The sequence below is a fragment of the Hyperolius riggenbachi genome, chromosome 7, assembly GCF_040937935.1.
Source record: "Hyperolius riggenbachi isolate aHypRig1 chromosome 7, aHypRig1.pri, whole genome shotgun sequence".
Taxonomy (NCBI): domain Eukaryota; kingdom Metazoa; phylum Chordata; class Amphibia; order Anura; family Hyperoliidae; genus Hyperolius; species Hyperolius riggenbachi.
The window spans coordinates 94338787-94364014 of NC_090652.1; the positions used below are offsets into that span (position 1 = coordinate 94338787).

General features: G+C 42.4%; 1 protein-coding gene across 1 annotated transcript in view; it reads left to right on the top strand.

Moving 5' to 3' along the window:
- Positions 1–4375: 4375 nt before the first annotated feature.
- The window catches only part of LOC137526083 (enolase-phosphatase E1-like), a 64333-nt gene continuing 43480 nt past the window's right edge, over positions 4376–25228 (top strand). The window contains exons 1-14 of the mRNA XM_068247299.1: positions 4376–4424; positions 6434–6497; positions 6872–6930; positions 8835–8900; positions 11001–11064; positions 11641–11717; positions 13386–13448; positions 14809–14871; positions 16223–16288; positions 18389–18452; positions 19029–19105; positions 20774–20836; positions 22197–22279; positions 25138–25201. Coding sequence (XP_068103400.1) covers positions 4376–4424; positions 6434–6497; positions 6872–6930; positions 8835–8900; positions 11001–11064; positions 11641–11717; positions 13386–13448; positions 14809–14871; positions 16223–16288; positions 18389–18452; positions 19029–19105; positions 20774–20836; positions 22197–22279; positions 25138–25201 — 922 coding nt within the window. The remainder of the gene's footprint in view (positions 4425–6433; positions 6498–6871; positions 6931–8834; positions 8901–11000; positions 11065–11640; positions 11718–13385; positions 13449–14808; positions 14872–16222; positions 16289–18388; positions 18453–19028; positions 19106–20773; positions 20837–22196; positions 22280–25137; positions 25202–25228) is intronic.

Consider the following 25228-nt stretch of genomic DNA (forward strand, 5'->3'; position numbering starts at 1 on the left):
AACCACACTGGTCCTTTCTATCATGGTGCATTTTCCTTCATATTAACATTTTAAAATTAGTAATGTATCAATTTAAAGAATGGGAATAAAGTTCAGAGTCAATCAAACACATTTTTTAGTAGATAAATATATATATTTATTTCTATTTACATAGAAAGAGGGACAAATGAGGAGGACAGAGGGACAGGGCTCCCAAAGAGGAACTGTACCTCAAAAAGAGGGACAGTTAGTAGCTATGGGGAAGGCAGAGCAGGACGCACTTCAAATGCAGAAGTGACATCACTAGTCACTTCCTGTATGTGTGTCCTGCTCTGCCTTCCCCAGTCGCCGTGATCTGAGGTCTGTAGCGCTGCTGCCAGCCCTCCCGCCCAGCAAAGCCCCTAGACCAGCAAAGCCCCAGGGCCCAGCAAAGCAAAGCCCCCAGCCTAGCAAAGCCCCCTGCAAAGCAAAGACCCTGGCCCCCAGATCAGCAAAGAAAAGCCCCAGGGCCCAGCAAAGCAAAGCCCCTAGCCCAGAAAAGCCCCCAGTCATGCCTAGCAAAGCCCCCAGCAAAGCAAAGCCCCCAGGCCCAGCAAAGCCAAAACCCCGGGGCCCAGCGTAGCCAAGACCCCGGGGTACAGCCTAGCAAAGCCCCCAGCCCAGAAAAGCACCCAGTCCAGTCTAGCAAAGCCCCCAGCAAAGCAGAGCCCCTGGACCCCAGCAAAGCCCCTGGGCCTCAGCAAAGCAGGGCCCCAGACCAGCAAAGCCCCTTTGCCAAAGCAAAGCCTCCAGACCAGCAAAGCCCCTGGGCCCCAGCAAAGCAAAGCTCCCGGGCCCCAGCCCAGAAAAGCGTACATCCAAGCAAAGCCTCCAGCTCAGCAAAGGCTAATGAAGCCCCCAGCTCAGCAAAGCGTCCAAAATGCCCCCAGCCCAGTAAAGCCCTCACCCCAGCAAAGCCCCAAGCAAATTGCCCAGCCCAGCAAAACGCTAGGCCCAGCACCCAGCAAAGCCAGGCCAGCTCAGCATCACTGCCAGCTAGGCCGGCACAGCATCACCAGCAGCCAGACCACAGCATCAACACCAGCAATGCCAGCCCATCATCAACACCAGCAAGCCCAGCATAACCGCCAGCCGAGTACAGCACACAGGCCAGCCAGCTGAGGTCAAAACAGAAGCCAGGTGAGGGGATTATTTATGTGAAATAGTGCCTTTTTAATATACTGTATTTGTTACACTACTGCTATGTTCATGTACATTTGGCCCCACCTATGACCACGCCCACTTTCCCGCGAAATGACCAAGCCCATTTTGCCGCTTTTAGTGCCCAGGGTTGCCCCGGATCTCCCAGAAACCTAGCAACACCCCTGAATTAACCAATTCAGGACCACAGGCTCCCTTCCCCTTCCCCCTCCCAGTGACCAGGCGATTTTTTACAATTAAGTCCTCTGCAGCTTCAGAGCCATATGATGCAGCACAGATATGAACCCCCCCCCCTTTTCTTCCCACCGACAGAGATTTCTGTTGGTGGGCTCTGATCGCTGCTGCTGGATTTTTATTAATTTATATGTTATTTAATTTTGAATAAAAATGTGTATTTTTTATTTATTGTTTCCTTCCCCCGACAGCCGATCACAGCGATCAGCTCTCATAGGCATCAGCCTATGAGAGCTGATCATTCCATGAGCCTCCCCAGGGGACCACCGAGTGACACGGCTGTCCCCAGTAAAGCGCTGCTGTAGATCGCAGTGCTGTACAATGTAACAATGTAAATAGATGGCTGTTTCACCATCTGACAGTCTTGATAGCAGCGATCGCCCCTGGCAGACTGTTAACGGAGCTGAGCTTTCTGTTGGCGGGCTCTGATCGCTGCTGCTGTTATTTTTTTAAATTAATTTATGTTATTTGATTTTGAATAAAAATGTGTATTTTTTATTTAATTTTCCCTCTCCCCAACAGCCAATCACAGCGATCAGCTTTCATAGGCATCAGCTTATGAGAGCCGATCGCTCTCTGAGTCTCCCCAAGGGACAGCCGAGTGACACGGCTGTCCCCAGTACAGCGCTGTTGTAGATCGTAGCACTGTACAATGTAAATAGACTGCGGTTTAGCCGTCTGATAGCCGCTGGCAGACTCCGTTCCGTCATTCAAGCAGGGATGTGTGTGCGATCTCCTGCAAATCACTCCCCCAGGACTTGACGCTAATTGGCATTACGCGGTCCAGGGGGAGCCACCTTGCAACAGCCAATTGGCGTTAGGCGGTCGTAAGGTGGTTAATTGAGACTGAACAAGAACTTTGTACAGTGCTAATCCAATTAGAGGGTTAAAGCCTCATTTACACAGTACAATTTTCCGTCAGGACGGATCTATTAGATAATTTCTAATCGGATTGCGTTCGATTTTGCAATAGATTTTGGGTACTTATCAAAGCAAAGTCGCAAAATTGATCTGAAACAATTTGCAAATCTACACACGATGCAATTTCTTATCAGATATATTTAATAGACCTGTCTATCTGATGGAAAATTGTATAGCCACAACAGCGCCCCCGCTGGAGCCTGGGAAGGTAAATACATCAGCGCTTGTCAGGCTTGTCGAGGGAGGATTCCGGGACTCTTCGGGGGAGCCAGCGCTGGACTGCCTGCAACTACAGGGAAGGGGGAAGCCTCATTAGGACCCTGAGGTTTCCCCCTCCTGAGGTGAGTACTCCCCGGGGAACTTTTTTTCTTGTTACAGGTTCTCTTTAACAATTATGGAAAATTGAATGTGTGTAACAGGCTTTAGATCAGGTTTACACTGAATGATTATCAGCAAGGGACAAGTCATGTGCAGCAAAGGCAAAGGAGCTTTCTGTGTTTCCCTCTGGCTATGCTCACAGAGGTGTGTTGGGATAGAGTGAAATGATCACATTGTAACGTCACTTTCCGCACTGTAAATATATTTTATTGGCTGTATACTGTATATATACTATATACTATACATATATATATATATATATATATATATACTATATATCACTGTATGCAGCAACTTTCCCATTGCGCCCAGTGTGAACCTTGCCCTATGGCTGAGTTGACACTGGCAGCTGATAACAATTGACGTGTTTTAACTGACCAGTTGTTCTTCTCTCCAAGATGCTGTGCATTTCCGTGCACTTTAGGATGTGTTACAAGCAAGCTTACAATATAAAGGAATGGGGGAGAAGACATATGACCTATTGAACCATGTTATTTGTAGACTTGCTGGCTAGATATGGTATTGTGGATCATGCAGCCTTATTCATTTGTTATTTTGGGAATATGCTGGTTTTTAAATGTTATTTGGGAACATCATGCTGCCTAATTCTGTCATTTGAGGACGTTACTGAATTATAGTATTTGTGGTGATGGTAATAGCTGTTTAATAATGAGATTTGAAGGACATACTGATGTTATTTGGTAGACATGCTACTTATTATGTGACAGCACAGGAGAGTCCGAGATAAAGTGTGCATTTCAGTGTTTCGTTTCAGGAAAGGTGACAAAAGATGAGGCGGAAGACTGGAAAAAAGAAGACGGTGATAGAAGACAACACAGGTGAGTCAGAGATCAATAAAGTGTGCATTTCAGTGTTTCGTTTCAGGAAAGTTGACAGAAGATGAGGTGGAAGACTGGAAAAAAGAAGACGGTGATAGAAGACAGCACAGGTGAGTCCGAGATAAATAAAGTGTGCATTTCAGTGTTTCGTTTCAGGAAAGGTGACAGAAGATGAGGCGGAAGACTGGAAAAAAGAAGACGGTGATAGAAGACAGCACAGGTGAGTCCGAGATAAATAAGGTGTGCATTTCAGTGTTTCGTTTCAGGAAAGGTGACCGAAGATGAGGCGGAAGACTGTAAAAAAGAAAATGGTGATAGAAGACAGCACAGGTGAGTCTGAGATAAATAGTATGCATTTCAGTGTTTCATTTCAGGAGAGGCAACAGAAGATGAGATGGAAGACTGGAAAAAAGATGGTGATACAAGACAACACAGGTGAGTCCGAGATAAATAGTGTGCATTTCAGTTTTTCGTTTCAGGAAAGGCCACAGAAGATGAGGCGGAAGACTGGAAAAAAGAAGACGGTGATGGAAGACAGCACAGGTGAGTCCGAGATAAATAAAGTGTGCATTTCAGTATCTCATTTCAGGAAAGGTGACAGAAGATGAGGCGGAAAACAGGAAAAAAGAAGACTGTGATAGAAGACAGCACAAGTAAGTCCGAGATAAATAAAGTGTGCATTTCAGAGTTTCGTTTCAGGAAAGGTGAAAGAAGATGAGGCGGAAAACTGGAAAAAAGAAGACGGTGATAGAAGGTAGCACAGGTGAGTCCGAGATAAATAAAGTGTGCATTTCAGTGTTTCGTTTCAGGAAAGGTGACAGAAGATGAGGCTGAAGACTGGAAAAAAGAAGACGGTGATAGAAGACAGCACAGGTGAGTCTGAGATAAATAAAGTGTTTCATTTCATTGTTTCGTTTCAGGAAGGGTGCCAGAAGATGAGGCGGAAGACTGGGAAAAAGAAGACAGTGATAGAAAACAGCACAGGTGAGTCCGAGATAAATAAGGTGTGCATTTCAGTGTTTCGTTTCAGGAAAGGTGACCAAAGATGAGGCGGAAGACTGGAAAAAAGAAAGTGGTGATAGAAGACAGCACAGGTGAGTCTGAGATAAATAGTGTGCATTTCAGTGTTTCGTTTCAGGAAAGGCGACAGAAGATGAGGTGGAAGACTGGAAAAAAGAAGACGGTGATGGAAAACAGCACAGGTGAGTCCGAGATAAATAAAGTGTGCATTTCAGTGTTTCGTTTCAGGAAAGGTGACAGAAGATGAGGCGGAAGACTGAAAAAAAGAAGACGGTGATAGAAGACAGCACAGGTGAGTCCGAGATAAATAAAGTGTGCATTTCAGTGTTTCGTTTCAGCAAAGGTGACAGAAGATGTGGCGGAAGACTGGAAAAAAGAAGATGGTGATAGAAAACAGCACAGGTGAGTCCGAGATAAATAAGGTGTATATTTAAGTGTTTCGTTTCAGGAAAGGTGACCAAAGATGAGGCGGAAGACTGGAAAAAAGAAAATGGTAATAGAAGACAGCACAGGTGAGTCTGAGATAAATAGTGTGCATTTCAGTGTTTCATTTCAGGAGAAGTAACAGAAGATGAGATGGAAGACTGGAAAAAAGATGGTGATACAAGACAACACAGGTGAGTCTGAGATAAATAGTGTGCATTTCAGTGTTTCGTTTCAGGAAAGGTGACAGAGGATGAGGCGGAAGACTGGAAAAAAGAAGACGGTGATGGAAGACAGCACAGGTGAGTCCGAGATAAATAAAGTGTGCATTTCAGTGTTTCGTTTCAGGAAAGGTGACAGAAGATGAGGCGGAATACTGGTAATAAGAAGACGGTGATAGAAGACAGCACAGTTGAGTCCGAGATAAATAAAATGTGCATTTCAGTGTTTTGTTTCAGGAAAGGTGACAGAAGATGTGGCGGAAGATTGGAAAAAAGAAGACGGTGATAGAAGACAGCACAGGTGAGTCAGAGATTAATAAAGTGTGCATTTCAGTGTTTCGTTTCAGCAAAGGTGACAGAAGATGAGGCGGAAGACTGGAAAAAAGAAGACAGTGATAGAAGACAGCATAGGTAAATTCCGAGATAAACAAAGTGTGCATTTCAGTGTTTCGTTTCAGCAAAGGTGACAGAAGATGAGGCGGAAGACTGGAAAAAAGAAGACAATGATAGAAAACAGCACAGGTGAGACTGAGATAAATAAGGTGTGCATTTCAGTGTTTCGTTTCAGGAAAGGTGACCAAAGATGAGGCGGAAGACTGGAAAAAAGAAAATGGTAATAGAAGTCAGCACAGGTGAGTCTGAGATAAATAGTGTGCATTTCAGTGTTTCATTTCAGGAGAAGCAACAGAAGATGAGATGGAAGACTGGAAAAAAGATGGTGATACAAGACAACACAGGTGAGTCCGAGATAAATAGTGTGCATTTCAGTGTTTCGTTTCAGGAAAGGCGACAGAAGATGAGGCGGAAGACTGGAAAAAAGAAGACGGTGATGGAAGACAGCACAGGTGAGTCCGAGATAAATAAAGTGTGCATTTCAGTGTTTCATTTCAGGAAAGGTGCCAGAAGATGAGGCGGAAGACTGGAAAAAAGAAGACGGTGATAGAAAACAGCACAGGTGAGTCCGAGATAAATAAGGTGTGCATTTCACTGTTTCGTTTCAGGAAAGGTGACCGAAGATGAGGCGGAAGACTGGAAAAAAAAAAGACGGTGATAGAAGACAGCACAGGTAAGTCCTAGATAAAGTGTGCATTTCAGTGTTTCGTTTCAGGAAAGGTGACAGAAGATGAGGCGGAAGACTGGAAAAAAGAAGACGGTGATAGAAAACAGCACAGGTGAGTCAGAGATAAATAAAGTGTGCATTTCAGTGTTTCGTTTCAGCAAAGGTGACAGAAGATGAGGCGGAAGACTGGAAAAAAGAAGACAGTGATAGAAAACAGCACAGGTGAGACTGAGATAGATAAGGTGTGCATTTCAGTGTTTCGTTTCAGGAAAGGTGACCAAAGATGAGGCGGAAGACTGGAAAAAAGAAAATGGTAATAGAAGACAGCACAGGTGAGTCTGAGATAAATAGTGTGCATTTCAGTGTTTCATTTCAGGAGAAGCAACAGAAGATGAGATGGAAGACTGGAAAAAAGATGGTGATACAAGACAACACAGGTGAGTCCGAGATAAATAGTGTGCATTTCAGTGTTTCGTTTCAGGAAAGGCGACAGAAGATGAGGTGGAAGACTGGAAAAAAGAAGACGGTGATGGAAGACAGCACAGGTGAGTCCGAGATAAATAAAGTGTGAATTTCAGTGTTTCATTTCAGGAAAGGCGACAGAAGATGAGGCGGAAGACTGGAAAAAAGAAGACGGTGATAGAAGACAGCACAGGTGAGTCAGAGATCAATAAAGTGTGCTTTTCAGTGTTTCGTTTCAGGAAAGGCGACAGAAGATGAGGCGGAAGACTGGAAAAAAGAAGACAGTGATGGAAGCCTGCACAGGTGAGTCCGAGATAAATAAAGTGTGCATTTAAATGTTTCGTTTCAGGAAAGGTGACAGAAGATGAGGTGGAAGACTTGGAAAAAAAAGATGGTGATAGAAGACAGCACAGGTAAGTCCTAGATAAATAAAGTGTGCATTTCAGTGTTTCGTTTCAGCAAAGGTGACAGAAGATGAGGCGGAAGACTGGAAAAAATAAGACAGTGATAGAAGACAGCATAGGTAAATTCCGAGATAAACAAAGTGTGCATTTCAGTGTTTCGTTTCAGCAAAGGTGACAGAAGATGAGGCGGAAAACTGGAAAAAAGAAGACAGTGATAGAAAACAGCACAGGTGAGACTGAGATAAATAAGGTGTGCATTTCAGTGTTTCGTTTCAGGAACGGTGACCAAAGATGAGGCGGAAGACTGGAAAAAAGAAAATGGCAATAGAAGACAGCACAGGTGAGTCTGAGATAAATAGTGTGCATTTCAGTGTTTCATTTCAGGAGATGCAACAGAAGATGAGATGGAAGACTGGAAAAAAGATGGTGATACAAGACAACACAGGTGAGTCCGAGATAAATAGTGTGCATTTCAGTGTTTCGTTTCAGGAAAGGCGACAGAAGATGAGGCGGAAGACTGGAAAAAAGAAGACGGTGATGGAAGACAGCACAGGTGAGTCCGAGATAAATAAAGTGTGCATTTCAGTGTTTCATTTCAGGAAAGGCGACAGAAGATGAGGCGGAAGACTGGAAAAAAGAAGACGGTGATAGCAGACAGCACAGGTGAGTCAGAGATCAATAAAGTGTGCTTTTCAGTGTTTCGTTTCAGGAAAGGCGACAGAAGATGAGGCGGAAGACTGGAAAAAAGAAGACAGTGATGGAAGACAGCACAGGTGAGTCCGAGATAAATAAAGTGTGCATTTAAATGTTTCGTTTCAGGAAAGGTGACAGAAGATGAGGTGGAAGACTTGAAAAAAAAAGATGGTGATAGAAGACAGCACAGGTAAGACCTAGATAAATAAAGTGTGCATTTCAGTGTTTCATTTCAGGAAAGGTGACAGAAGATGAGGCGGAAGACTGGAAAAAAGAAGACGGTGATAGAAGACAGCACAGGTGAGTCAGAGATAAATAAAGTGTGCATTTCAGTGTATCGTTTCAGCAAAGGTGACAGAAGATGAGGCGGAAGACTGGAAAAAAGAAGACAGTGATAGAAGATAGCATAGGTAAATTCCGAGATAAACAAAGTGTGCATTTCAGTGTTTCGTTTCAGCAAAGGTGACAGAAGATGAGGCGGAAGACTGGAAAAAAGAAGACAGTGATAGAAAACAGCACAGGTGAGACTGAGATAAATAAGGTGTGCATTTCAGTGTTTCGTTTCAGGAAAGGTGACCGAAGATGAGGCGGAAGACTGTAAAAAAGAAAATGGTGAGAGAAGATAGCACAGGTGAGTCTGAGATAAATAGTATGCATTTCACTGTTTCATTTCAGGAGAGGCAACAGAAGATGAGATGGAAGACTGGAAAAAAGATGGTGATTCAAGACAACACGGGTGAATCCGAGATAAATAGTGTGCATTTCAGTTTTTTGTTTCAGGAAAGGCGACAGAAGATGAGGCGGAAGACTAGAAAAAAGAATACGGTGATAGAAGACAGCACAGGTGAGTCCGAGATAAATAAAGTGTGCATTTCAGTGTCTCATTTCAGGAAAGGTGACAGAAGATGAGGCGGAAAACTGGAAAAAAGAAGACGGTGTTAGAAGACAGCACAGGTGAGTCCGAGATAAATAAAGTGTGCATTTCAGTGTTTCGTTTCAGGAAAGGTGACAGAAGATGAGACGGAAGACTCGAAAAATAAAAAGACGGTGATAGAAGACAGCACAGGTGAGTCAGAGATAAATAAAGTGTGCATTTCAGTGTTTCGTTTCAGGAAAGGAGACAGAAGATGAGGCGGAAAACTGAAAAAAGAAGACGGTGATAGAAGACAGCACAGGGGAGTCCGAGATAAATAAAGTGTGCATTTCAGTGTTTAGTTTCAGGAAAGGTGACTGAAGATGAGGCGGAAGACTGGAAAAAAGAAAATGGTGAGAGAAGACAGCACAGGTGAGTCTGAGATAAATAGTATGCATTTCAGTGTTTCATTTCAGGAGAGGCAACAGAAGATGAGATGGAAGACTGGAAAAAAGATGGTGATACAAGACAACACAGGTGAGTCCGAGATAAATAGTGTCCATTTCAGTGTTTCGTTTCAGGAAAGACAACAGAAGATGAGGCGGAAGACTGGAAAAAAGAAGACGGTGATGGAAGACAGCACAGGTGAGTCCGAGATAAATAAAGTGTGCATTTCAGTGTTTCGTTTCAGGAAAGGCGACAGAAGATGAGGCGGAAGACTGGAAAAAAGAAGACTGTGATAGAAGACAGCACAAGTGAGTCCTAGATAAATAAAGTGTGCATTTCAGTGTTTCGTTTCAGAAAAGGTGACAGAAGATGAGACGGAAGACTGGAACAAATAAGACGGTGATAGAAGACAGCACAGGTGAGTCCGCGATAAACAAAGTGTGCATTTCAGTGTTTCGTTTCAGCAAAGGTGACAGAAGATGAGGCGGAAGACTGAAAAAAAGAAGACGGTGATAGAAGACAGCACAGGTGAGTTCGAGATAAACAAAGTGTGCATTTCAGTGTATCGTTTCAGCAAAATTGACAGTAGAAGAGGCAGAAGACTGGAAAAAAGAAGACGTGATAGAAAACAGCACAGGTGAGTCCGAGATAAATAAGGTGTGCATTTCAGTGTTTCATTTCAGGAGAGGCAACAGAAGATGAGGCGGAAGACTGGAAAAAAGAAAATGGTGATAGAAGACAGCACAGGTGAGTCTGAGATAAATAGTGTGCATTTCAGTGTTTCATTTCAGGAGAGGCAACAGAAGATGATATGGAAGACTGGAAAAAAAGATAGTGATACAAGACAACATAGGTGAGTCCGAGATAAATAGTGTGCATTTCAGTGTTTCATTTCAGGAAAGGTGACAGAAGATGAGGCAGAAAACTAGAAAAAAGAAGACGGTGATAGAAGACAGCACAGGTGAGTCCGAGATAAATAAAGTGTGCATTTCAGTTTTTTGTTTCAGGAAAGGTGACAGAAGATGAGGCGGAAGACTGGAAAAAAAAAGACGGTGATAGAAGACAGCACAGGTGAGTCTGAGATAAATAAAGTGTGCATTTCAGTGTTTCGTTTCAGGAAGGGTGCCAGAAGATGAGGCGGAAGAGTGGAAAAAAGAAGACAGTGAGATTAGACAGCACAGGTGAGTCTGAGATAAATAAAGTGTGCATTTCAGTGTTTCGTTTCAGGAAAGGCGACAGAAGATGAGGCGGAAGACTGGAAAAAAGAAGGCTGTGATAGAAGACAGCACAAGTGAGTCCTAGATAAATAAGGTGTGCATTTCAGTGTTTCGTTTCAGGAAAGGTGACCAAAGATGAGGCGGAAGACTGGAAAATGGTGATAGAAGACAGCACAGGTGAGTCTGAGATAAATAGTGTGCATTTCAGTGTTTCATTTCAGGAGAGGCAACAGAAGATGAGATGGAAGACTGGAAAAAAAATGGTGATACAAGACAACACAGGTGAGTCCGAGATAAATAGTGCGCATTTCAGTGTTTCGTTTCAGAAAAGGCGACAAAAGATGAGGCAGAAAACTGGAAAAAAGAAGACGGTGATAGAAAACAGCACAGGTGAGTCCGAAATAGATAAGGTGTGCATTTCAGTGTTTCGTTTCAGGAAAGGAGACCGAAGATGAGGCGGAAGACTGTAAAAAAGAAAATGGTGAGAGAAGACAGCACAGGTGAGTCTGAGATAAATAGTATGCATTTCAGTGTTTCATTTCAGGAGAGGCAACAGAAGATGAGATGGAAGACTGGAAAAAAGATGGTGGTACAAGACAACACAGGTGAGTCCGAGACAAATAGTGTGCATTTCAGTGTTTCGTTTCAGGAAAGGCGACAGAAGATGAGGTGGAAGACTGGAAAAAAGGAGACTGTGATGGAAGACAGCACAGGTGAGTCCGAGATAAATAAAGTGTGCATTTCAGTGTTTCGTTTCAGGAAAGGTGACAGAAGATGAGGCGGAAAACTGGAAAAAAGAAGACTGTGATAGAAGACAGCACAAGTGAGTCCGAGATAAATAAAGTGTGCATTTCAGTGTTTCGTTTCAGGAAAGGTGACAGAAGATGAGGCGGAAGACTGGAAAAAAGAAGACGGTGATAGAAGACAGCACAGGTGAGTCAGAGATAAATAAAGTGTGCATTTCAGTGTTTCGTTTCAGGAAAGGTGCCAGAAGATGAGGCGGAAGACTGGAAAAAAGAAGACGGTGATAAAAAACAGCACAGGTGAGTCCGAGATAAATAAGGTGTGCATTTCACTGTTTCGTTTCAGTAAAGGTGACCGAAGATGAGGCGGAAGACTGGAAAAAAGAAAATGGTGAGAGAAGACAGCACAGGTGAGTCTGAGATAAATAGTATGCATTTCAGTTTTTCATTTTAGGAGAGGCAACAGAAGATGAGATGGAAGACTGGAATAAAGATGGTGATACAAGACAACACAGGTGAGTCCGAGATAAATAGTGTGCATTTCAGTGTTTCGTTTCAGGAAAGGCGACAGAAGATGAGGCGGAAGACTGGAAAAAAGGAGACTGTGATGGAAGACAGCACAGGTGAGTCTGAGATAAATAAAGTGTGCATTTCAGTGTTCCATGTCAGGAGAGGCAACAGAAGATGAGATGGAAGACTGGAAAAAAGATGGTGATAAAAGACAACACAGGTGAGTCCGAGATAAATAGTGTGCATTTTAGTTTTTTGTTTCAGGAAAGGCGACAGAAGATAAGGCGGAAGACTGGAAAAAAGAAGACAGTGATAGAAGACAGCACAGGTGAGTCCGAGATAAATAAAGCGTGCATCTCAGTGTCTCATTTCAGGAAAGGTGACAGAAGATGAGGCGGAAAACTGGAAAAAAGAAGACTGTGATAGAAGACAGCACAGGTGAGTCTGAGATAAATAGTGTGCATTTCAGTGTTTCATTTCAGGAGAGGCAACAGAAGATGAGATGGAGGACTGGAAAAAAGATGGTGATACAAGACAGCACAGGTGAGTCCGAGATAAATAGTGTGCATTTCAGTGTTTCGTTTCAGGAAAGGCGACAGAAGATGAGGCAGAAGAATGGAAAAAAGAAGACGGTGATAGAAAACAGCACAGGTGAGTCCGAGATAGAAAAGGTGTGCATTTCAGTGTTACATTTTAGGAAAGGTGGCAGAAGATGAGGCGGAATACTGGTAATAAGAAGACGGTGATAGAAGACAGCACAGGTGAGTCCGAGATAAATAAAGTGTGCATTTCTGTGTTTCGTTTCACCAAAGGTGACAGAAGATGTGGCGGAAGACTGGAAAAAAGAAGACGGTGATAGAAGACAGCACAGGTGAGTCACAGATTAATAAAGTGTGCATTTCAGTGTTTCGTTTCAGGAAAGGTGACCAAAGATGAGGCGGAAGACTGGAAAAAAGAAAATGGTGATAGAAGACAGCACAGGTGAGTCTGAGATAAATAGTATGCATTTCAGTGTTTCGTTTCAGAAAGGGTGCCAGAAGATGAGGCGGAAGACTGGAAAAAAGAAGACAGTGAGAGAAGACAGCACAGGTGAGTCAGAGATAAACAAAGTATGCATTTCAGTGTTTCATTTCAGGAGAGGCAACAGAAGATGAGATGAAAGACTGGAAAAAAATGGTGATACAAGACAACACAGGTGAATCCGAGATAAATAGTGTGCATTTCAGTGTTTCGTTTCAGGAAAGGTGACAGAAGATGAGGCGGAAGACTGGAAAAAAGAAGACGGTGATAGAAGACAGCACAGGTGAGTCAGAGATTAATAAAGTGTGCATTTCAGTGTTTCATTTCAGGAAAGGAGACAGAAGATGAGGCGGAAAACTGAAAAAAGAAGACGGTGATAGAAGACAGCACAGGTGAGTCTGAGATAAATAGTGTGCATTGCAGTGTTTCATTTCAGGAGAGGCAACAGAAGATGAGATGGAAGACTGGAAAAAAGATGGTGATACAAGACAACACAGGTGAGTCCGAGATAAATAGTGTCCATTTCAGTGTTTCGTTTCAGGAAAGGCGACAGAAGATGAGGCGGAAGACTGGAAAAAAGAAGACTGTGATAGAAGACAGCACAAGTGAGTCCTAGATAAATAAAGTGTGCATTTCAGTGTTTCGTTTCAGCAAAGGTGACAGAAGATTAGGCGGAATACTGGAAAAAAGAAGACGGTGATAGAAGTCAGCGCAGGTGAGTCCGAGATAAACAAAGTGTGCATTTCAGTATTTCGTTTCAGCAAAAGTGACAGAAGAAGAGGCAGAAGAGTGGAAAAAAGAAGACGTGATAGAAAACAGCACGGGTGAGTCTGAGATAAATAAGGTGTGCATTTCAGTGTTTCGTTTCAGGAAAGGTGACCAAAGATGAGGCGGAAGACTGGAAAAAAGAAAATGGTGATAGAAAACAGCACAGGTGAGTCTGAGATAAATAGTGTGCATTTCAGTGATTCATTTCAGGAGAGGCAACAGAAGATGAGGCGGAAGACTGGAAAAAAGAGAATGGTGATAGAAGACAGCACAGGTGAGTCTGAGATAAATAGTGTGCATTTCAGTGTTTCATTTCAGGAGAGGCAACAGAATTTGATATGGAAGACTGGAAAAAAGATGGTGATACAAGACAACACAGGTGAGTCCGAGATAAATAGTGTGCATTTCAGTGTTTCATTTCAGGAAAGGCGACAGAAGATGAGGCGGAAGACCGGAAAAAAGAAGACGGTGATGGAAGACAGCACAGGTGAGTCCGAGATAAATAAAGTGTGCATTTCAGTGTTTCGTTTCAGGAAAGGTGACAGAAGATGAGGCAGAAAACTAGAAAAAAGAAGACGGTGATAGAAGACAGAACAGGTGAGTCCGAGATAAAAAAAAGTGTGCATTTCAGTGTATTGTTTCAGGAAAGGTGACAGAAGATGAGGCGGAAGACTGGAAAAAAGAAGACAGTGATGGAAGACAGCACAGGTGAGTCCGAGATAAATAAAGTGTGCATTTAAATGTTTCGTTTCAGGAAAGGTGACAGAAGATGAGGTGGAAGACTTGAAAAAAAAAAGATGGTGATAGAAGACAGCACAGGTAAGTCCTAGATAAATAAAGTGTGCATTTCAGTGTTTCGTTTCAGGAAAGGTGACAGAAGATGAGGCGGAAGACTGGAAAAAAGAAGACGGTGATAGAAGACAGCACAGGTGAGTCAGAGATAAATAAAGTGTGCATTTCAGTGTTTCGTTTCAGCAAAGGTGACAGAAGATGAGGCGGAAGACTGGAAAAAAGAAGACAGTGATAGAAGACAGCATAGGTAAATTCCGAGATAAACAAAGTGTGCATTTCAGTGTTTCGTTTCAGCAAAGGTGACAGAAGATGAGGCGGAAGACTGGAAAAAAGAAGACAGTGATAGAAAACAGCACAGGTGAGTTCGAGATAAACAAAGTGTGCATTTCAGTGTATCGTTTCAGCAAAATTGACAGTAGAAGAGGCAGAAGACTGGAAAAAAGAAGACTGTGATAGAAGACAGCACAAGTGAGTCCTAGATAAATAAAGTGTGCATTTCAGTGTTTCGTTTCAGCAAAGGTGACAGAAGATTAGGCGGAATACTGGAAAAAAGAAGACGGTGATAGAAGTCAGCGCAGGTGAGTCCGAGATAAACAAAGTGTGCATTTCAGTATTTCGTTTCAGCAAAAGTGACAGAAGAAGAGGCAGAAGAGTGGAAAAAAGAAGACGTGATAGAAAACAGCACGGGTGAGTCTGAGATAAATAAGGTGTGCATTTCAGTGTTTCGTTTCAGGAAAGGTGACCAAAGATGAGGCGGAAGACTGGAAAAAAGAAAATGGTGATAGAAAACAGCACAGGTGAGTCTGAGATAAATAGTGTGCATTTCAGTGATTCATTTCAGGAGAGGCAACAGAAGATGAGGCGGAAGACTGGAAAAAAGAGAATGGTGATAGAAGACAGCACAGGTGAGTCTGAGATAAATAGTGTGCATTTCAGTGTTTCATTTCAGGAGAGGCAACAGAATTTGATATGGAAGACTGGAAAAAAGATGGTGATACAAGACAACACAGGTGAGTCCGAGATAAATAGTGTGCTTTTCAGTGTTTCGTTTCAGGAAAGGCGACAGAAGATGAGGCGGAAGACTGGAAAAAAGAAGACAGTGATGGAAGACAGCACAGGTGAGTCCGAGATAAATAAAGTGTGCATTTAAATGTTTCGTTTCAGGAAAGGTGACAGAAGATGAGGTGGAAGACTTGAAAAAAAAAGATGGTGATAGAAGACAGCACAGGTAAGACCTAGATAAATAAAGTGTGCATTTCAGTGTTTCATTTCAGGAAAGGTGACAGAAGATGAGGCGGAAGACTGGAAAAAAGAAGACGGTGATAGAAGACAGCACAGGTGAGTCAGAGATAAATAAAGTGTGCATTTCAGTGTATCGTTTCAGCAAAGGTGACAGAAGATGAGGCGGAAGACTGGAAAAAAGAAGACAGTGATAGAAGATAGCATAGGTAAATTCCGAGATAAACAAAGTGTGCATTTCAGTGTTTCGTTTCAGCAAAGGTGACAGAAGATGAGGCGGAAGACTGGAAAAAAGAAGACAGTGATAGAAAACAGCACAGGTGAGACTGAGATAAATAAGGTGTGCATTTCAGTGTTTCGTTTCAGGAAAGGTGACCGAAGATGAGGCGGAAGACTGTAAAAAAGAAAATGGTGAGAGAAGATAGCACAGGTGAGTCTGAGATAAATAGTATGCATTTCACTGTTTCATTTCAGGAGAGGCAACAGAAGATGAGATGGAAGACTGGAAAAAAGATGGTGATTCAAGACAACACGGGTGAATCCGAGATAAATAGTGTGCATTTCAGTTTTTTGTTTCAGGAAAGGCGACAGAAGATGAGGCGGAAGACTAGAAAAAAGAATACGGTGATAGAAGACAGCACAGGTGAGTCCGAGATAAATAAAGTGTGCATTTCAGTGTCTCATTTCAGGAAAGGTGACAGAAGATGAGGCGGAAAACTGGAAAAAAGAAGACGGTGTTAGAAGACAGCACAGGTGAGTCCGAGATAAATAAAGTGTGCATTTCAGTGTTTCGTTTCAGGAAAGGTGACAGAAGATGAGACGGAAGACTCGAAAAATAAAAAGACGGTGATAGAAGACAGCACAGGTGAGTCAGAGATAAATAAAGTGTGCATTTCAGTGTTTCGTTTCAGGAAAGGAGACAGAAGATGAGGCGGAAAACTGAAAAAAGAAGACGGTGATAGAAGACAGCACAGGGGAGTCCGAGATAAATAAAGTGTGCATTTCAGTGTTTAGTTTCAGGAAAGGTGACTGAAGATGAGGCGGAAGACTGGAAAAAAGAAAATGGTGAGAGAAGACAGCACAGGTGAGTCTGAGATAAATAGTATGCATTTCAGTGTTTCATTTCAGGAGAGGCAACAGAAGATGAGATGGAAGACTGGAAAAAAGATGGTGATACAAGACAACACAGGTGAGTCCGAGATAAATAGTGTCCATTTCAGTGTTTCGTTTCAGGAAAGACAACAGAAGATGAGGCGGAAGACTGGAAAAAAGAAGACGGTGATGGAAGACAGCACAGGTGAGTCCGAGATAAATAAAGTGTGCATTTCAGTGTTTCGTTTCAGGAAAGGCGACAGAAGATGAGGCGGAAGACTGGAAAAAAGAAGACTGTGATAGAAGACAGCACAAGTGAGTCCTAGATAAATAAAGTGTGCATTTCAGTGTTTCGTTTCAGAAAAGGTGACAGAAGATGAGACGGAAGACTGGAACAAATAAGACGGTGATAGAAGACAGCACAGGTGAGTCCGCGATAAACAAAGTGTGCATTTCAGTGTTTCGTTTCAGCAAAGGTGACAGAAGATGAGGCGGAAGACTGAAAAAAAGAAGACGGTGATAGAAGACAGCACAGGTGAGTTCGAGATAAACAAAGTGTGCATTTCAGTGTATCGTTTCAGCAAAATTGACAGTAGAAGAGGCAGAAGACTGGAAAAAAGAAGACGTGATAGAAAACAGCACAGGTGAGTCCGAGATAAATAAGGTGTGCATTTCAGTGTTTCATTTCAGGAGAGGCAACAGAAGATGAGGCGGAAGACTGGAAAAAAGAAAATGGTGATAGAAGACAGCACAGGTGAGTCTGAGATAAATAGTGTGCATTTCAGTGTTTCATTTCAGGAGAGGCAACAGAAGATGATATGGAAGACTGGAAAAAAAGATAGTGATACAAGACAACATAGGTGAGTCCGAGATAAATAGTGTGCATTTCAGTGTTTCATTTCAGGAAAGGTGACAGAAGATGAGGCAGAAAACTAGAAAAAAGAAGACGGTGATAGAAGACAGCACAGGTGAGTCCGAGATAAATAAAGTGTGCATTTCAGTTTTTTGTTTCAGGAAAGGTGACAGAAGATGAGGCGGAAGACTGGAAAAAAAAAGACGGTGATAGAAGACAGCACAGGTGAGTCTGAGATAAATAAAGTGTGCATTTCAGTGTTTCGTTTCAGGAAGGGTGCCAGAAGATGAGGCGGAAGAGTGGAAAAAAGAAGACAGTGAGATTAGACAGCACAGGTGAGTCTGAGATAAATAAAGTGTGCATTTCAGTGTTTCGTTTCAGGAAAGGCGACAGAAGATGAGGCGGAAGACTGGAAAAAAGAAGGCTGTGATAGAAGACAGCATAAGTGAGTCCTAGATAAATAAGGTGTGCATTTCAGTGTTTCGTTTCAGGAAAGGTGACCAAAGATGAGGCGGAAGACTGGAAAATGGTGATAGAAGACAGCACAGGTGAGTCTGAGATAAATAGTGTGCATTTCAGTGTTTCATTTCAGGAGAGGCAACAGAAGATGAGATGGAAGACTGGAAAAAAAATGGTGATACAAGACAACACAGGTGAGTCCGAGATAAATAGTGCGCATTTCAGTGTTTCGTTTCAGAAAAGGCGACAAAAGATGAGGCAGAAAACTGGAAAAAAGAAGACGGTGATAGAAAACAGCACAGGTGAGTCCGAAATAGATAAGGTGTGCATTTCAGTGTTTCGTTTCAGGAAAGGAGACCGAAGATGAGGCGGAAGACTGTAAAAAAGAAAATGGTGAGAGAAGACAGCACAGGTGAGTCTGAGATAAATAGTATGCATTTCAGTGTTTCATTTCAGGAGAGGCAACAGAAGATGAGATGGAAGACTGGAAAAAAGATGGTGGTACAAGACAACACAGGTGAGTCCGAGACAAATAGTGTGCATTTCAGTGTTTCGTTTCAGGAAAGGCGACAGAAGATGAGGTGGAAGACTGGAAAAAAGGAGACTGTGATGGAAGACAGCACAGGTGAGTCCGAGATAAATAAAGTGTGCATTTCAGTGTTTCGTTTCAGGAAAGGTGACAGAAGATGAGGCGGAAAACTGGAAAAAAGAAGACTGTGATAGAAGACAGCACAAGTGAGTCCGAGATAAATAAAGTGTGCATTTCAGTGTTTCGTTTCAGGAAAGGTGACAGAAGATGAGGCGGAAGACTGGAAAAAAGAAGACGGTGATAGAAGACAGCACAGGTGAGTCAGAGATAAATAAAGTGTGCATTTCAGTGTTTCGTTTCAGGAAAGGTGCCAGAAGATGAGGCGGAAGACTGGAAAAAAGAAGACGGTGATAAAAAACAGCACAGGTGAGTCCGAGATAAATAAGGTGTGCATTTCACTGTTTCGTTTCAGTAAAGGTGACCGAAGATGAGGCGGAAGACTGGAAAAAAGAAAATGGTGAGAGAAGACAGCACAGGTGAGTCTGAGATAAATAGTATGCATTTCAGTTTTTCATTTTAGGAGAGGCAACAGAAGATGAGATGGAAGACTGGAATAAAGATGGTGATACAAGACAACACAGGTGAGTCCGAGATAAATAGTGTGCATTTCAGTGTTTCGTTTCAGGAAAGGCGACAGAAGATGAGGCGGAAGACTGGAAAAAAGGAGACTGTGATGGAAGACAGCACAGGTGAGTCTGAGATAAATAAAGTGTGCATTTCAGTGTTCCATGTCAGGAGAGGCAACAGAAGATGAGATGGAAGACTGGAAAAAAGATGGTGATAAAAGACAACACAGGTGAGTCCGAGATAAATAGTGTGCATTTTAGTTTTTTGTTTCAGGAAAGGCGACAGAAGATAAGGCGGAAGACTGGAAAAAAGAAGACAGTGATAGAAGACAGCACAGGTGAGTCCGAGATAAATAAAGCGTGCATCTCAGTGTCTCATTTCAGGAAAGGTGACAGAAGATGAGGCGGAAAACTGGAAAAAAGAAGACTGTGATAGAAGACAGCACAGGTGAGTCTGAGATAAATAGTGTGCATTTCAGTGTTTCATTTCAGGAGAGGCAACAGAAGATGAGATGGAGGACTGGAAAAAAGATGGTGATACAAGACAGCACAGGTGAGTCCGAGATAAATAGTGTGCATTTCAGTGTTTCGTTTCAGGAAAGGCGACAGAAGATGAGGCAGAAGAATGGAAAAAAGAAGACGGTGATAGAAAACAGCACAGGTGAGTCCGAGATAGAAAAGGTGTGCATTTCAGTGTTACATTTTAGGAAAGGTGGCAGAAGATGAGGCGGAATACTGGTAATAAGAAGACGGTGATAGAAGACAGCACAGGTGAGTCCGAGATAAATAAAGTGTGCATTTCTGTGTTTCGTTTCACCAAAGGTGACAGAAGATGTGGCGGAAGACTGGAAAAAAGAAGACGGTGATAGAAGACAGCACAGGTGAGTCACAGATTAATAAAGTGTGCATTTCAGTGTTTCGTTTCAGGAAAGGTGACCAAAGATGAGGCGGAAGACTGGAAAAAAGAAAATGGTGATAGAAGACAGCACAGGTGAGTCTGAGATAAATAGTATGCATTTCAGTGTTTCGTTTCAGAAAGGGTGCCAGAAGATGAGGCGGAAGACTGGAAAAAAGAAGACAGTGAGAGAAGACAGCACAGGTGAGTCAGAGATAAACAAAGTATGCATTTCAGTGTTTCATTTCAGGAGAGGCAACAGAAGATGAGATGAAAGACTGGAAAAAAATGGTGATACAAGACAACACAGGTGAATCCGAGATAAATAGTGTGCATTTCAGTGTTTCGTTTCAGGAAAGGTGACAGAAGATGAGGCGGAAGACTGGAAAAAAGAAGACGGTGATAGAAGACAGCACAGGTGAGTCAGAGATTAATAAAGTGTGCATTTCAGTGTTTCATTTCAGGAAAGGAGACAGAAGATGAGGCGGAAAACTGAAAAAAGAAGACGGTGATAGAAGACAGCACAGGTGAGTCTGAGATAAATAGTGTGCATTGCAGTGTTTCATTTCAGGAGAGGCAACAGAAGATGAGATGGAAGACTGGAAAAAAGATGGTGATACAAGACAACACAGGTGAGTCCGAGATAAATAGTGTCCATTTCAGTGTTTCGTTTCAGGAAAGGCGACAGAAGATGAGGCGGAAGACTGGAAAAAAGAAGACTGTGATAGAAGACAGCACAAGTGAGTCCTAGATAAATAAAGTGTGCATTTCAGTGTTTCGTTTCAGCAAAGGTGACAGAAGATTAGGCGGAATACTGGAAAAAAGAAGACGGTGATAGAAGTCAGCGCAGGTGAGTCCGAGATAAACAAAGTGTGCATTTCAGTATTTCGTTTCAGCAAAAGTGACAGAAGAAGAGGCAGAAGAGTGGAAAAAAGAAGACGTGATAGAAAACAGCACGGGTGAGTCTGAGATAAATAAGGTGTGCATTTCAGTGTTTCGTTTCAGGAAAGGTGACCAAAGATGAGGCGGAAGACTGGAAAAAAGAAAATGGTGATAGAAAACAGCACAGGTGAGTCTGAGATAAATAGTGTGCATTTCAGTGATTCATTTCAGGAGAGGCAACAGAAGATGAGGCGGAAGACTGGAAAAAAGAGAATGGTGATAGAAGACAGCACAGGTGAGTCTGAGATAAATAGTGTGCATTTCAGTGTTTCATTTCAGGAGAGGCAACAGAATTTGATATGGAAGACTGGAAAAAAGATGGTGATACAAGACAACACAGGTGAGTCCGAGATAAATAGTGTGCATTTCAGTGTTTCATTTCAGGAAAGGCGACAGAAGATGAGGCGGAAGACCGGAAAAAAGAAGACGGTGATGGAAGACAGCACAGGTGAGTCCGAGATAAATAAAGTGTGCATTTCAGTGTTTCGTTTCAGGAAAGGTGACAGAAGATGAGGCAGAAAACTAGAAAAAAGAAGACGGTGATAGAAGACAGAACAGGTGAGTCCGAGATAAAAAAAAGTGTGCATTTCAGTGTATTGTTTCAGGAAAGGTGACAGAAGATGAGGCGGAAGACTGGAAAAAAGAAGACAGTGATGGAAGACAGCACAGGTGAGTCCGAGATAAATAAAGTGTGCATTTAAATGTTTCGTTTCAGGAAAGGTGACAGAAGATGAGGTGGAAGACTTGAAAAAAAAAAGATGGTGATAGAAGACAGCACAGGTAAGTCCTAGATAAATAAAGTGTGCATTTCAGTGTTTCGTTTCAGGAAAGGTGACAGAAGATGAGGCGGAAGACTGGAAAAAAGAAGACGGTGATAGAAGACAGCACAGGTGAGTCAGAGATAAATAAAGTGTGCATTTCAGTGTTTCGTTTCAGCAAAGGTGACAGAAGATGAGGCGGAAGACTGGAAAAAAGAAGACAGTGATAGAAGACAGCATAGGTAAATTCCGAGATAAACAAAGTGTGCATTTCAGTGTTTCGTTTCAGCAAAGGTGACAGAAGATGAGGCGGAAGACTGGAAAAAAGAAGACAGTGATAGAAAACAGCACAGGTGAGTTCGAGATAAACAAAGTGTGCATTTCAGTGTATCGTTTCAGCAAAATTGACAGTAGAAGAGGCAGAAGACTGGAAAAAAGAAGACTGTGATAGAAGACAGCACAAGTGAGTCCTAGATAAATAAAGTGTGCATTTCAGTGTTTCGTTTCAGCAAAGGTGACAGAAGATTAGGCGGAATACTGGAAAAAAGAAGACGGTGATAGAAGTCAGCGCAGGTGAGTCCGAGATAAACAAAGTGTGCATTTCAGTATTTCGTTTCAGCAAAAGTGACAGAAGAAGAGGCAGAAGAGTGGAAAAAAGAAGACGTGATAGAAAACAGCACGGGTGAGTCTGAGATAAATAAGGTGTGCATTTCAGTGTTTCGTTTCAGGAAAGGTGACCAAAGATGAGGCGGAAGACTGGAAAAAAGAAAATGGTGATAGAAAACAGCACAGGTGAGTCTGAGATAAATAGTGTGCATTTCAGTGATTCATTTCAGGAGAGGCAACAGAAGATGAGGCGGAAGACTGGAAAAAAGAGAATGGTGATAGAAGACAGCACAGGTGAGTCTGAGATAAATAGTGTGCATTTCAGTGTTTCATTTCAGGAGAGGCAACAGAATTTGATATGGAAGACTGGAAAAAAGATGGTGATACAAGACAACACAGGTGAGTCCGAGATAAATAGTGTGCATTTCAGTGTTTCATTTCAGGAAAGGCGACAGAAGATGAGGCGGAAGACCGGAAAAAAGAAGACGGTGATGGAAGACAGCACAGGTGAGTCCGAGATAAATAAAGTGTGCATTTCAGTGTTTCGTTTCAGGAAAGGTGACAGAAGATGAGGCAGAAAACTAGAAAAAAGAAGACGGTGATAGAAGACAGAACAGGTGAGTCCGAGATAAAAAAAAGTGTGCATTTCAGTGTATTGTTTCAGGAAAGGTGACAGAAGATGAGGCGGAAGACTGGAAAAAAGAAGACAGTGATGGAAGACAGCACAGGTGAGTCCGAGATAAATAAAGTGTGCATTTAAATGTTTCGTTTCAGGAAAGGTGACAGAAGATGAGGTGGAAGACTTGAAAAAAAAAAGATGGTGATAGAAGACAGCACAGGTAAGTCCTAGATAAATAAAGTGTGCATTTCAGTGTTTCGTTTCAGGAAAGGTGACAGAAGATGAGGCGGAAGACTGGAAAAAAGAAGACGGTGATAGAAGACAGCACAGGTGAGTCAGAGATAAATAAAGTGTGCATTTCAGTGTTTCGTTTCAGCAAAGGTGACAGAAGATGAGGCGGAAGACTGGAAAAAAGAAGACAGTGATAGAAGACAGCATAGGTAAATTCCGAGATAAACAAAGTGTGCATTTCAGTGTTTCGTTTCAGCAAAGGTGACAGAAGATGAGGCGGAAGACTGGAAAAAAGAAGACAGTGATAGAAAACAGCACAGGTGAGTTCGAGATAAACAAAGTGTGCATTTCAGTGTATCGTTTCAGCAAAATTGACAGTAGAAGAGGCAGAAGACTGGAAAAAAGAAGACGTGATAGAAAACAGCACGGGTGAGTCTGAGATAAATAAGGTGTGCATTTCAGTGTTTCATTTCAGGAGAGGCAACAGAAGATGAGGCGGAAGACTGGAAAAAAGAAAATGGTGATAGAAGACAGCACAGGTGAGTCTGAGATAAATAGTGTGCATTTCAGTGTTTCATTTCAGGAGAGGCAACAGAAGATGATATGGAAGACTGGAAAAAAAGATAGTGATACAAGACAACATAGGTGAGTCCGAGATAAATAGTGTGCATTTCAGTGTTTCATTTCAGGAAAGGTGACAGAAGATGAGGAAGAAAACTAGAAAAAAGAAGACGGTGATAGAAGACAGCACAGGTGAGTCCGAGATAAATAAAGTGTGCATTTCAGTTTTTTGTTTCAGGAAAGGTGACAGAAGATGAGGCGGAAGACTGGAAAAAAAAGACGGTGATAGAAGACAGCACAGGTGAGTCTGAGATAAATAAAGTGTGCATTTCAGTGTTTCGTTTCAGGAAGGGTGCCAGAAGATGAGGCGGAAGAGTGGAAAAAAGAAGACAGTGAGATTAGACAGCACAGGTGAGTCTGAGATAAATAAAGTGTGCATTTCAGTGTTTCGTTTCAGGAAAGGCGACAGAAGATGAGGCGGAAGACTGGAAAAAAGAAGGCTGTGATAGAAGACAGCACAAGTGAGTCCTAGATAAATAAGGTGTGCATTTCAGTGTTTCGTTTCAGGAAAGGTGACCAAAGATGAGGCGGAAGACTGGAAAAAAGAAAATGGTGATAGAAGACAGCACAGGTGAGTCTGAGATAAATAGTGTGCATTTCAGTGTTTCATTTCAGGAGAGGCAACAGAAGATGAGATGGAAGACTGGAAAAAAAATGGTGATACAAGACAATACAGGTGAGTCCGAGATAAATAGTGCGCATTTCAGTGTTTCGTTTCAGAAAAGGCGACAAAAGATGAGGCAGAAAACTGGAAAAAAGAAGACGGTGATAGAAAACAGCACAGGTGAGTCCGAAATAGATAAGGTGTGCATTTCAGTGTTTCGTTTCAGGAAAGGAGACCGAAGATGAGGCGGAAGACTGTAAAAAAGAAAATGGTGAGAGAAGACAGCACAGGTGAGTCTGAGATAAATAGTATGCATTTCAGTGTTTCATTTCAGGAGAGGCAACAGAAGATGAGATGGAAGACTGGAAAAAAGATGGTGGTACAAGACAACACAGGTGAGTCCGAGACAAATAGTGTGCATTTCAGTGTTTCGTTTCAGGAAAGGCGACAGAAGATGAGGTGGAAGACTGGAAAAAAGGAGACTGTGATGGAAGACAGCACAGGTGAGTCCGAGATAAATAAAGTGTGCATTTCAGTGTTTCGTTTCAGGAAAGGTGAAAGAAGATGAGGCGGAAAACTGGAAAAAAGAAGACTGTGATAGAAGACAGCACAAGTGAGTCCGAGATAAATAAAGTGTGCATTTCAGTGTTTCGTTTCAGGAAAGGTGACAGAAGATGAGGCGGAAGACTGGAAAAAAGAAGACGGTGATAGAAGACAGCACAGGTGAGTCAGAGATAAATAAAGTGTGCATTTCAGTGTTTCGTTTCAGGAAAGGTGAAAGAAGATGAGGCGGAAAACTGGAAAAAAGAAGACTGTGATAGAAGACAGCACAAGTGAGTCCGAGATAAATAAAGTGTGCATTTCAGTGTTTCGTTTCAGGAAAGGCGACAGAAGATGAGGCGGAAGACTGGAAAAAAGGAGACTGTGATGGAAGACAGCACAGGTGAGTCCGAGATAAATAAAGTGTGCA